The sequence below is a fragment of the Moschus berezovskii genome, chromosome 19, assembly GCF_049115385.1.
Source record: "Moschus berezovskii isolate FMDL1 chromosome 19, NW_MosBer_1.0, whole genome shotgun sequence".
NCBI lineage: Eukaryota > Metazoa > Chordata > Mammalia > Artiodactyla > Moschidae > Moschus > Moschus berezovskii.
Window position 1 is genome coordinate 60,066,891 of NC_142478.1, and position 13,406 is coordinate 60,080,296.

Below are 13,406 nucleotides of genomic sequence, written 5' to 3' on the forward strand. Positions count from 1 at the left end.
CAGAACACAGCCACGCAGACTGGGACCGGACAAGGCACCACTGTGCTCTCAGTTCAATCAAAAAAGCGCCTCAACGAGAACAAGACAGTGCTGTTCTGAAGATGCTGTTTTATAGAGCATCCATTCTCACCAAGACATATTTCTGAGTTGCAGTCAGTGGTCTTCAAGGAATTCATTCCTTTTGCCAAGTCTTTCAATTAGGAAGGTATCCAAAGAGAGAGTTTTCAAGAGCAAGACCCCTACTTTAGACACAACCACAATATCATTGGTGTGTCGTGGGGACTGGCGCTAGAAGTCTATGTCAGGGGGAGGGCCGTGTTGGCTAACAGCACTAGAAATACCAAAGGGGAAATAAAGCTCTAAACTGTTACTTTTAGCTTCAAAGTCAGCCCCGAGGACTTACATAAAAACAAGGTCTTTCTAGAGCACCCGACAAAAATGAAACATGCCAGAGCCCCAGGACCTTCTGAACATGATTGTAAGAGTAAATCTGGGGGTGTGCAGAAGGCATGCCATTTACATATACAAGTGACAAACTCACCACTGATGTGCCTTCAGTATTTGCTGATGGAAATTACGCCAAGTTCCAAAACAGCTAGTTCAAGCCAATTCCCATCCTGTATCCTTCTCAGAGTCACTGGTCTACATACGGCAACAGAAGAAGCAGCCCATATTGCTTCTCCCTCAAACCTGCTGAGTTCCCATATGCAGACAACTGAATACTAGAAGGCCAGGGAGCAATTGGCTCCAAGTCTAACGTAACTTTACTAGCTTCACAGGAGAACAGTTCAGTTTAGCTACCCCTGCTGAAATGTTCACAGTAACACCTGGGGCGAAGGGATCTAACAGCACAGATGATATAGCCAAAGCCTCTGTTCTCACAGTCAGGTCAAAGTTAAGACGATCCCTTTTCCATAACGAAGGTAGACCCACCCCACCCCCCAAAAAAAACCCAGAGGGATTCCCACCAGCACAGAGGAACTTGACCGAGTAACTCGTGAAGATAAACAAGACTAGAATGACAGCTGACCCAGGAATTTTGTTAAATAAAGCAGAAGCCTGATGCTGCAGTCACTGTTAAAGGTCTACCATTTAACTTACCCAACACCTGTTATATACAGGGCCCTGTACTAGGCACTCATATTTCTAATCAGTTCTGTGGGATAAGGTATGATCAGCTTCATTTTATAGACGGGAAAAGAGGCTCAGACAGGTTAAGTGGCTTGCCTAAAGTCACACAGCCAATGCAAGACAGAGCTATAACTCTGACCTGCTATGTCAAAGACCGCCCCTCCACCCCCCTTTCAGCTCACTCTGTTCTGATGACAAGGAACTGACAGGAGTCAGCACTGGAGTGCCTCCCCACCTCAAAGACCCCCTCAAATCTCCCTGGACCCTGTTCCATGGTGCTTTCGTACCTCCAGTCAGTTCCATCGTTAGCTTTTCATTTTCAATCATTTTCTTCTTCTCCTCTAGCTCAGCAATTAAGTTCTCCTTCAACTCAACCTTCTTGTCTTCAAATTCTTTCACTGCCGCCTTCTTTTCTTTGATGTAATTTCTTTCCACTTGTTCAGTCTGAGCAAAAGAGAAACACAGATTGTGGCTATATAACCCTGGGAGCCAGGGTCTGAACACAAAGCCTTGTTCTGTGCACAAGCACAAAGAAAATACCTTTTCTAGAAATAAGAGAGACAGCAGCCGTCACACACCAACGTGCAGTAACAGGGTGTCTGGGAGCAAGCTTTCCAACGCATGCATGAAACTGAACCACACAACTTCTGGTTTTTATGCGAATCCCTCACTTGTAATCAGGTATTTCCTCTCTTCTACATCTTATACTTTGTGGCTTGTATGTGGAAACAAAACATAAGTTTCTCAAAAACAGTAAATAAACCCTTTTGAAGACACAACTTCAAAGCAAACAGTATATTCTGGATGAAATACCTATATTCGAGACGAGTTATAAGATATCAAGTCAAGACAGCCTGAGCTACCCTACTTTTTGATGCTTACAGTAAGGTAAGATCTAACAGTAAGATAAAGACCAACAAGAGGACAAGATCACTTATTAGGTCCTGAGCCCCGAGAGACACTCAAACACTGAAATTATACTATGCAAGCATCCATTTTCCAAATCTCATCACTGCCTGAAGTGAAGAACAAGGGGACTCCTGGTGGGTATGGCTGTGGATCGTGTGACCCTCTGGGCCATGACTGTGTGCGCCTGTGCTGACTTCAGTCTCCAATAATGAAGCTCTGAGAAACCATGACCGTCCCCCACCCTCCACTATGCCACACACACTGGCCCCCTAGGAGCAAGCACATCACCCAAGATTTGACCCTCATCACTGCCTGGAGCTCTGCACCTCACACAGAACCAGCACGCAGACATGTGCTGAGTCAAAGATCTTAATCACTCTTTCCCTCCCATCCAGAGTTTCAAAGGGATGAAACCGAGCTGATTCAGAGACCTGGTTGCTTTAGGACCAATATAAACAACTATTAGGCCATTATAATTGAGGGCGTGCATGTGTGCTAATTTGCTTCATCCATGTCCGACTCTTTATGACCCCATGGACCATAGCCCACCAGGCTTCTGTCCATGGGATTCTCCAGGCAAGAATACTGGATTGGGTTGTCATGCCCTTCTCCAGGGGAGCTTCCTGACCCAGGGATCAAATCAGCATCTTATATGTCTCCTGCATCGGCAAGTGAGTTCTTTACCATGTACCTCCAAACAGCTGTAATGTGAGATGAGAGTCAACAAGAAAGCAGTGAGGGGTGAGTATCCATCCGCCAAGCCCCTGGGATAAGCACAGGCTGCCCGGCCAACAAACAGAATTTCTGAGCTGAGACCAAATGTCCTTTAGTCAAACAGAACCCTAATAGAAGCTTCCAGCGGGGATTCCCTATGTCTATGTGGTGAAGAAGGAAAGGCCACCGGGTTGGGTGAGTAAGATCCCGCCCTGACAAAGATCCTGCAAGCCCAGAAGACCCATGGTACTTACTTCCAGCTGGAGGAAGAGTTCTGAAAGAGAGAAAACACGCAATTAGATTCTCGAAGCTGTGCCACCTTTCTAGACAGTGGCGTTAGGATTCATTTAGAAGCAGTAACTGCTCTCTGAGAGCATGGTTACAGAGCAAACATCTCCATCAGTGAAGTGTGGCTCCGTGAAGAGGCAGGCCTCGTTAAAATCTGGCCCCGAACAGAATCCGCTCTGGCGGCTCTGCCCAAGGGCGAAAGGGGGCAGCAGGAACCAAGCTATCCTGGCAAAATAAAAGTAAAGTTAGCCCTTCTTTCACTGAGCACACACCCTCAACAGTCCTAAAGGACAGAAGAAACAACTCAGTTACTGCAGAAGCAGAGGCAATGTGAATGTTTTCAAAGCTTCAGGCACAGGGCTCTCTGTGGTGAGGAAGGACATTCCCCAAGCAGACAGAGGGTAGAAGCCCCCAGCCCTCCTGGGGCTCTGGTCACAGGCCACCACCCACATCACCCTCCAGGCTCTGACCACAACTCCAAGTTTTAGATCTACTGCAGCCTCCTCAGCAAGGCCTTTTCTGAGGCCCCGTCACCCACCAAGCCCCTCTCTGACACTTCAGAGCATGCACTCACAGGATCACCAGCTATTTAGCACCCACTGTGTGCCAGGAGAGTAGTGCCTGTTAACCCAGCAGCTCCCCTACCCCTAGACTACAAGGCCTCTGCAAATCCAGCACCTGGAACAAAATAGGTCCATGGCTTCTCATCTTTTCTGGGTGACAGCAGAGCTGCTGCAAATGGTCCACAAAGATAGTTGGGGGAGTAACAACTCCAGGGGATGCTGATCCCATTTGACAGGGTCTCCTGAGCAACCCCAATCAGTCCCAGCGATCCATCCACCCAGAGAGGAGCACATGTGCACAGTCACACAAAACTGACAGTTTCAGAAACTTGAGATGAAGACTCCAACGTCAACCAGTAATTGCTGACTGAGAAAATTAGCTGAGGAAACAGACAAGCCACTTGCAATATTCTAACCCTCAGAAGCTGCCATCCCAGTGGCACTGGGAAGCACGGCGCACACGCGCCCGAGTGCACCCGGCCCCACATACTCACTCCTATGACTGCTGCACTCGCGCCGAGTGAACGGGACAGACGTGTGAGGTCTGCGCCATTCTGAGACATCACACCTGCACCAACAAGTGACAATTAGCACTCAGAGCTGGTGGTGGACGTTTCAAAGCAGCCAGACACAACAAGAACAGGTGGATTAGCGCGGCAGGAAATGTGCTTTTTAAAGCTCAAGATGCGACTGATTCAGGAGCCCTTCTACATTTTTACCTGGGGATGGGTGTGAGGTGGGAGGGTGCTTATGAAAGAAGACAGAAGATTGCGAGGAGAATTAAGTAGAACTTCCTTGGTGGCAGTGAGTAATAACATGCCTGCCAAGGCAGGGGACATGGGCTCAGTCCCTGGTACAGGAAGACGCCACATGCCATGGAGCAACTAAGCCCGTACGCCACAACTAGCGAGCCTGAGTGCTGCAACTACTGAAGCCCGTGCACCTTAGAGCCTGTGCTCCACAGCGAGAGAAGCCACCGCAGTGAGAGGCCCGACCGCCACACTGAAGAGCCGCTCCGACTCACAGCGACTGCAGCAAGCCCGGGCAGAGCAAAAAGACCCAGTGCAGCCAAAAAAAAGAGAGAGAAATACAAATACAAACAAAGTAAAAACTTTAAACTAGTAACCTAAAGAAAAAGAGAAACAAATCAACACTCAGCCTAGAGTCCTCACTTAAGAGAAGTGGCTCACATCAATTTCCTTTCCCTCCTTGCATCTCAAATCAATTCCATGAGATGTTAGTATTCCTCTCTCCAGATGGGGAAACGGAGGCTCCAAGGCAAACATCTGCTTAGAGGTTTAGGCCCTTAAGAGCTAGGAGGAAGCCCTCAACCTCGGACCTCGGCCTCTGCCATGCCACTTCCTTTCCCCACTAAAAGGGGACTCCAGGAAGAAGGCTCGAGGAAAAATGCTCTGAGATGCCTCAGGAATTTAGAATGAAGGGGTGGCAGTGGAGTGGGAGGGGAGCTAGGTCACCACGGAGGCTCTATTCCCCGCTTTCCCTGCATCCCCCACACCCTGCAGCTCCTTTGCTGTGCCTTGGTGGACATGGACACCTGCTGACTGAAGGAAAGAAGGCCTCCATCCATAGAAAGCTGGAAAGTCAATGGCTCAGACAGTGAGAGAACAGCAACTCGAGGAGCGGGGTCCAGACCTCCTTTTGAAACCAAGCACGAGTTTCACCTCTGCAGGAACAAGCACCGTACTGGCCCGGAAAAGGCTGGCCAAGGAGCTTCAAGATTCACCATTTACAGTCTAAGCACAGGGATCTGTGTTTACACACTATTTCAACATTGATCACATCTTACTTTTTGTGTGACTCTGCGTCACGCTGTTCCTTAACCTGGATATGTTTTTGAAGATCTTCTATGAAAGAGATGGTGAGTCTCCTAAAGTCAAGGACGAGGCATTTCACGGCTGTAAGTCCTCAAAGAGCAGTGGTGGAGCACAGGCTCAATACGCGTGTTGAAGGAATACAGTTCCTATGCACAACAGACCAAAACAAAGGTGCACGATCTTTCCCTTTAAATGCTTCTGATACCATACTTGAGGGGAATGACATGAGGGCACCCTGTCTTCTTGGAAGAAAAGACCAGAGGAAAACTTAAAAATGGAGTGAAGCGGCCAACAACCCTTTTCCACATCAGCTCCTCTGTCATCTGCTAAGCCAACTACACAGATGTATGAAAAACCATGCACGACTACTCAGGGGGCATCACGGAGGGAGCTTGACCACAAGGCACCTCCGAAAACCACCTCGACTACAGGCCACTCGCTGGCAAAGAACAGTTCAGCGTAAGACAGTTCTACGTAAGTGCGGCTTTGGAGTCTCCCAAAACTCGCCCCACGATGGGATGTTTGAGACACATTTTGGAGAATGGCTCTTCTGGACACAGTACGTCCCAACTGCTGAAAATCTAGATTAACTGGGTTTACTTCCAGTTAAGAGAGCCTCACCTGCATTTCGTATCCTCTCTTTGTACTGCTGATCTAATTTCTTCATCCTCTTCTGATATTCTTGTAACGTACCTGATGGAGATTCACAAAATAGTTACCGTGAAGATAAAACTGCTCTACACTTTGATTCCTAAAATTATTTTCTGGCACTGACAGTGAATGTTTTAAACAACATTAGAGGAAAACACACACTGTGAATAGACACCCACAAGCAGAACCATCTCGGTTCCTGGCCAAGGCGCACAGCAGAAATCACCCCAACTGTGGTTTTAAGATTCTCGAGCAAGTGAGAAGTTGAAGAAAGGACCAGCCACCCACCAGGGACCCTCATCATTCGATGCTGCAGCTTTGGCCCATGGGCCTCCCTCTGCTGAAGAAGCTCCTTCCCCCACAGTAAGTTATAGGTCAAGGCCGTCCAGCAGAACTTGTTGTGCAATGGGGGAAACAGGCTATGTTGAACCACTAGCCACATGCGGCAGTTGAACATGGAGCTAGTGCCAGCAAAGAGCTGAATTATTAATTTTATCTAGTTAAATGTAGGCAGCCACACATGGCTAGTGACACTCCAGCACAGAGCCTGATCAAGTTGCTCTTCCCTGAAGCAGCTAATGATGAGGGTCCCAATTCATGTGGGAAGTTGCTTTCTGATGACTGCTTCAGTGGGATACGTTAATGGCACCTTTTTCAAAATTCCTCCCTCAACCCTGCCAACACACCTTACAGACCTGCTAGAGGGGGCTGTATTTCTTTCTTTGGCAATACCTCCTTTTCCACTGGAAGGAAAACTAAAACAGAGATATGTGATTGCAAGTCACAGGAGTATGTTTCACTCTGCAGGGGAAATCAAGGTTGGCAACCACCAGCCCTGAGCTATCACAGGGCGCCCGGACGTGCTGTTTGCCCCTCACACATAATCTCAATTGCCTCCATTTTCTTCATTTCACAGAACAGAAGATAAATTAAAGAGGAGACAGTGATGTGCCCAAGGTCAAATTTCTAGAAAGTAGTGAAGGTGGGATTCAAACTCATGACAGGACTTGAGAGCCTGTGCTTTTCGCCCAGTGCTGAACTGCCTCCAGCAGCAAACAGCCTTCAAGAAGGCATAACCCACCTGTCATTTATGAAACAAAGAGAGCAAACACGGGATGACCCACAACTCATTAGCATCTAGTTTAGAAAGAACAGTACAATTATATTTATTCTTGGTATAAGCATCTCTCCTAAAATCAGCCAGCTTTTGGCAAGGTGGTTTCAGTTCTTGCTCTGCAGAAGGCCTTCAGTGAGATTTCAAAACAGTCTGAAAATGGCCACTTTAATGACAGCTAAGATCAACCAGACCAAATTTTAAATCACACCTGCTGAGAAGTGAAATACACAGATTTCAAAGGTGTGTAATATTACGAAGGATGTTTTGGGGCTTCCCTGGTGACTCAGAGGTTAAAGCGTCTGCCTCCAATGCGGGAGACCCAGGTTCGATCCCTGGGTCGGGAAGATCCCCTGGAGAAGGAAACGGTAACCCACTCCAGTATTCTTGCCTGGAGAATCCCATGGACGGAGAAGCCTGGTAAGCTACAGTCCACGGGGTCACATAGAGTTGGACACGACTAAGCGATGGAACGGAATATTAGGAAGGATGTTTAGAAAAGGATTAAATCCCACACCAACCTTCCTGCAGTTGTTGCAACTGTCTCTTGAGAGAAGCCAGTTTATCCTGATACATCCTGTTTAAAAAAAAATAAAAACCACACTCAGAGACAAAAACATCCAATACCCAAGTCCACAATAATCTGCACACAGAAACTGCCTGGGTTTTTATGGGAATGTCATTAATGTCCTTCAGTGAGAGAGAAAATGAAAGCCTGCTGGTGCTTTAAAATATGCCCACAGCTAAAGTGATCAGAAAGAGATAAGGCTTCTATGTTCTTGAAAGGCAGGTACTCCTGTGTTCTCTCATCTTTAGAGAATCAGTCTAAAATCCACAAATATGAAGACACACAAATTTTAATAAATAAATGACAATAATAATGTGTTAGGCAAGAATATAAAGAAAAATTGAAAGCGTAATGCCATTTCCTTCAAGATTCAGAAGGATAACATACAAACAAAAACATAGAAAGCATTAAACATGGCTCTTATATCAACTCTGAAATTAGATTATAAACTGAAAGGAGTAAGATTATGCCTTCAACCACATTTTTCTGATTAGATAGCACAGCTGTGTAAGCACTAAGTTAATAAACCTTCATGCCATTTTTAAAAACACTACTCTTTTATGATCCAAGAAATAACAGCAATTCAGTGACAAAAGCAAAAATGCAGGATTTATTTTCAGCCCTAGAAGGGTAAGAACACAGCACACGTGAAGCAAAAGAGCTCGGCGTGTTACTTTCCCCCTTGCACTGAATGGATCATAGGCAACTGTGCCCCCTGGTAAATCTGCTCGAACTGTGAATGCCACACATAAGTTACATTTCAGCCATACATTTGCTTCTACCTGAAAAACACAATTCCACGAGGACGAAAAAGACTTGCAACCCAAAACAACACCGTCCAACAGGTAACAGGAAGGACAGCCTTACGATTGCTCAAGTAAGAGATGCAAATACAATCCATCTGTCTATAGGCTGAGGAAGAATAAGAATCTGAGAATTACACGCAAGTCCAGATTCTTTTAGGGAGAAGTCTGATGTACTTTCAGTGCTCACCTTGAATCACAGAGGCCATTCAATTTTAATTAAAATTACTTTCTCCATCATCAAATATTCTGAGGTATGTTCACTTAAACATGCCAAGTACAGAAGAGGGAGGAGACAGGTAAACTGCAGACAAAAAGCCAGTATTTGGAATCCAGTGTTTTGAACTGTCCACCACAGAGTGTGACAGACAATCCCTTTGAATCCTTAGACTGTCTTTAAAAGAGAATATTAATAGATTCAAGAAGTAAACATTAAGAAAATTCAGATTAGGGAAGAAAACAGGTATGGAAAAATACATCTCAAATAGGTCCAGGTAAGTCAGTAAGAAGCTTGGAGAGAGGGCAAGTGAAAGAAAAAGCCAGCCGAACAGTTTCACGGCTAAAGTTTGAGAAAAATCACATCAATTATTAAAGCAATCCTCCATTCGGCCCTGGACAGATTTAGCTGAGTTTCTCCTTTACATTCCAAAGCTTGAAAAGGGTAACAGGAAGCAGAGGATGGTCACAAAATATTTGCATACAAAAACATTCCATAAGGAAAAGAATGTGGATCATCTAGTGTAAAGGTAAAGGATTTGAGGGCTTCCCTGATGGCTCAGTTGGTAAAGAATCTGCATGCAATGCAGGAGATTCCAGTTCGATTCCTGGGTCAGGAAGATCCCCTGGAGAAGGGATAGCCTATACGCTCCAGTATTCTTGGGCTTCCCTGGTGGCTCAGCTGGTAAAGAATCTGTCTGCAATGCAGGAGACCTGGGTTCGATCCATGGGTTGGGAAGATCCCCTGGAGAAGGGAAAGGTTACCCACTCCAGCATTCTGGCCTTGAGAATTCCATGGACTGTTTAGTCTATGCAGTCACAAGAAGTCAAAGAGAGAACACTGAGCAACTTTCACTTCACTTCAAAGAATTTGAAAAGCCAAGGCAAGATTCTCAAAATACATTCCACAAATACTTATCAGATCTGTGTTATGCTCCCTTGAGTGTTTGATAAGAGGGAGTGCTTTTAGTTGCTCTGAGGTGTGGCTCTGCTGAGGCTTGGGTGTGGATGCAGGGTGAGTGGAAGGGTCACTGGAGCAGGAGTCAGGGGCACAGCCTTGCTCTCCAAGCCTGGTCTCCCCGAGCTCTCCTGGCGTCCACACGCAACCCTGCCGTGGTCCGTGCTCGGTGTGGTCACAGCCACCTGAGAGCCAAGGGGCTGAAACATCATCTCCCCTCCAAGCAACGGCTTTCACTTAGAGAGCGGGCGGGACCAATGGGTCCCCCGCCTCCTCCACGGTCTGCTTCCTCTGGGACAGTTTCCTCCAGGCTCTTTCCAGCCTAAGCCTCAAAAGATTCTTACCACAGGAAGACTGGCTAAATGTAACAAATTTAAAGGCGGGAAATTGCACCCACATGCATGGTCTTTGGAAGCACTATGTGAAAACCATACACACCAGGCCACCATTAAAGATGCCCTTGTCACTTCTGTATTCCAAAGAAGATATGTAAAAAATCATACTCACTGTTCCTTCATTTCTACATAGTCTTCTTCATCATGCTTTGCCAGGTCAGTTTCACTAGCATCCTCAGTGTCTGAGCAAAATTAAGGAATAAGGGTTTGTTAAAATCATAATTCACAGAGTTGGTATCACTTGATACAGTGACACTTGACAGACTTCTGAAAAATGAATTTCTACTCAATGCAGACCTGCGTAAAGCCATCAATGAAACAAGAAAGCGCCATTTCCAACTTGTATACAGCCAGACTTATCCAAAGAGCCTGCCTTTATCTGAAGAGCAGCCAGAGAACAGGGTGCATCAGACACAGTTGGTCAGTCAAGGCTGTTACTTTGGCAGAAACAACACTGGCAGTTCAGGAAAAGGAGATGTGGGTGTTAAGACTGGAAAACTATAGGCAGCAAGCTTTGCTCCTCCTCCAAACAACCTAATACATGCATCCTCTTTTGGTATACGCCCAATTTGAATCCCTATGACATTTTACATCATATATTCCAGGTGGTGCAGTGGTAAAGAATTTGTCTGCCAATGCAGAAGACTCAAGAGACGGAGGTTCAATCCCTAGATCAGGAAGATCCCCTGGAGAATCCACTCCAATATTGTTACCTGGAAAATCCCATGGACAGAGGAGCCTGGTGGACTACAGTCCATGGGGCTGTAAAGAATCAGACACAACTGAGCAAGGACATATACAAAGGAGAATCCAAACCAACTAAACGAACTCTAACTACAGAAATATTTTCAAAGGGAGAATGAAGGGGACAAGAATATTAAACAGAAACTGTTTCAGAATACTTTAAACACTGTTTTTAGAATAAGTAAATGGCTGTAGTGTCTACCTAATTTCAACAGTGCTACTTGAGGGGGAAACGAAAATCAATTTTTGCTTCACTGCTCCCCCTTGTGGGCATTAAAAGCAATACAAGTGATTCACCTTCAAATTCTCTGGTTAAGCCATGCCTTCAAAGGTAGTTCAACCAGAATTGTAGCAAGTTCCTTCAACTTTGTATCTGCACGCACAGCTGCCTTTTTAAAGCCTGCTGCATATCCAATCCTCCATCCTACCTTTCCTCTCTCCTTCAATGAAGGAGCCTACCCTGAGTGGTCACCTGTCTGCCACTCACAGTGAGATGATTAATAAAACATGCTCCTGATTCCAGACAGCTGATCGAGCTTTTTGCCCCACCGCGCTATTTTGAGCCAGACCAGTCCACCCAAATGTTTCTCTTTATCTCTCTTCTTTCTTCTCTCTTGTCCTTTCAAAACTTCTTCACCTTTCTCCTCCTGCGGCCAGCTCCTTCCTCAGTTCCTCAAAAAGTGTTCCTCACACTTGCCAAACTTCAGTAATGACAATATAAAGACTGTGGAACTCAAAAAATAACAACTGAGCATCATTAAGCAAATCCCTACCTCCTGCTCCCTGAGCGTGTTTCTCCAATGGTGAACACTGAGTATTTTTATCAAGCACCAGTTCACATGCGTTAAGCCAGTGTGTGTGCTCAGTTGCTAAGTCCTTGCTGGCTCTTTTTGCGACCCCACGGACTGTAGCCCACCAGGCTCCTCTGTCCATGGTATTTCCCAGGCAAGCAAAATGGAGCAGGTTGCCATTTCCTTCTCCAAGGGATCAACCCCACGCAGGGATCGAACCCGTGTCTCCTGTATTGGCTGGCGGATTCTTTACAACTGAGCCACTTGGGAAGATCTGCTTTAGGCCTGAAGCTCATTTAATCCTGGCACCTAGGCTAGGAAGCAGGTACTACTGCCAGCCCCACTGCTGTTAGAGAAACTGAAGCTTAAGTAAATTGCCTAATATCATTAAGCTGAGTTCACTGAGCCAAATTTAGATCTAATTCGATCTGGACCATCCCAGGTCTCCTTCTTTTAACCAACCTGTCCGGCACTGCCCAAAGGAGGGGTGACTTAAGCTTTTTCCGGGGTGCCGGTGGGCGGTGGGGTGGGGCGCCGGGGGACACCTTGGTAACTAGGAAGCTAAACTGGGTTTTTGCTCAGATCCTCTCAGGAACTAAAAAGCGAGGAGTGCTCAGTAGACCCAATGAATGGCGGCTTTCTCATTCCAACCCATGAAGAGCTGAAGTTCAAACGGAGACAGCTGGGAGGAGACGAGCAGAACCTTAAAGGGACCTACGAGCTCTGACAACAGCTCCTTAAGGCCCTTCTCCCCGCTAACTGTCGGCAACCAAGTCCTCAGGGGTTGCCCCTTCCCCAGCACAGGTCGGGGGAACTTCCGGGCGCCGCGCTCCTCCGAGCGGCCCCTCCAGCCGACCCCCAAGCCCCAGGAGTCGCCCCGCCCCGGCCCCAGGCAGCCCCGCCCCTTCCCGCAGCCGTCCCACCCCCGCCCGGGGCTGCCCAGCCGGCGGGAAGACGGACCTTCGTCCGACTCGCGGCCCCGGCAGCTGCGCTCGTCGTCCTCGGCGCTCTCCAGTTCTTCGTCCTCCTCCGGGTAGTACTCCGGGGCCGGCGGCGCTCCCGCCGGGGCCGGGGCAGGCGCCAAAAGCCCCGCAGCACTCATGTCGCCTCCGCCCGAAGCTGAGCGTGCCCCCCGGGAACCACGGCCACCCGCCCTCCAGGCTCTACGGCCGCGTCGCCGCGCCTGAGGGAGCCGCCGACTCCAGGAGCCGGAGCGCCGGCGACCCCTTCCCCGTCTTCGCCAAGCTCCGCCCCGCGCGCCCGCTCTCGGCAACGGGGGCCTCGCGCCTGCGGCAACTTCCGGGTCGCGAGCTGCCTGACGACCGCCTGACTCCGCCATCCTAGAAGGAGTGGCGAGGCCGCCGGTCGCCTTCTTCGTCTTAACGCCATCTCCTTCATCGCCGTCTTTAAAATCCTCGACGGGTAGAGGGGAGGGGCACAGACAGGCTCTCGAGTTAGGCAAATTCTTGGGCAGGCCCGACCGCGGCTAGGACCCTGAAGCTCAGAGGCACTTACGGAAACAGCCACCAGGCGGCGCCTGGAGCCAAAACCAGAGATGCTTTTTTAGGGACTTGGGAGGCAAAGGGTTCCCAGGGCTCTACTACGTAGGTGGAGGTGGTCTCTAAATTAAACAGGTGAATGGCATGAACCATTCCGTTTATAGGTCGGGAAACCTAGACATTTACAGTCTGCGTGATCATCCGGAAGAAATGGAGCCCAGCTCCTC

At 47.8% G+C, this 13,406-nt stretch overlaps 1 protein-coding gene across 2 annotated transcripts in view; it reads right to left on the reverse strand.

The window, feature by feature from the left end:
* The window catches only part of SUDS3 (SIN3A corepressor complex component SDS3), a 36,022-nt gene extending 22,989 nt beyond the window's left edge, over positions 1-13,033 (reverse strand). The window contains exons 1-6 of one of the 2 annotated variants that reach the window (XM_088828204.1): positions 12,641-13,033; positions 10,258-10,327; positions 7,727-7,782; positions 6,062-6,133; positions 3,009-3,028; positions 1,419-1,575 (exon numbers count right to left, since the gene is read on the reverse strand). In XM_088828204.1, the coding sequence (XP_088684330.1) occupies positions 1,419-1,575; positions 3,009-3,028; positions 6,062-6,133; positions 7,727-7,782; positions 10,258-10,327; positions 12,641-13,019 (754 nt within the window). In that variant the 5' untranslated portion in view covers positions 13,020-13,033. The remainder of the gene's footprint in view (positions 1-1,418; positions 1,576-3,008; positions 3,029-6,061; positions 6,134-7,726; positions 7,783-10,257; positions 10,328-12,640) is intronic. The other variant, XM_055404844.2, reaches the window with a different exon arrangement.
* Positions 13,034-13,406: the final 373 nt, after the last annotated feature.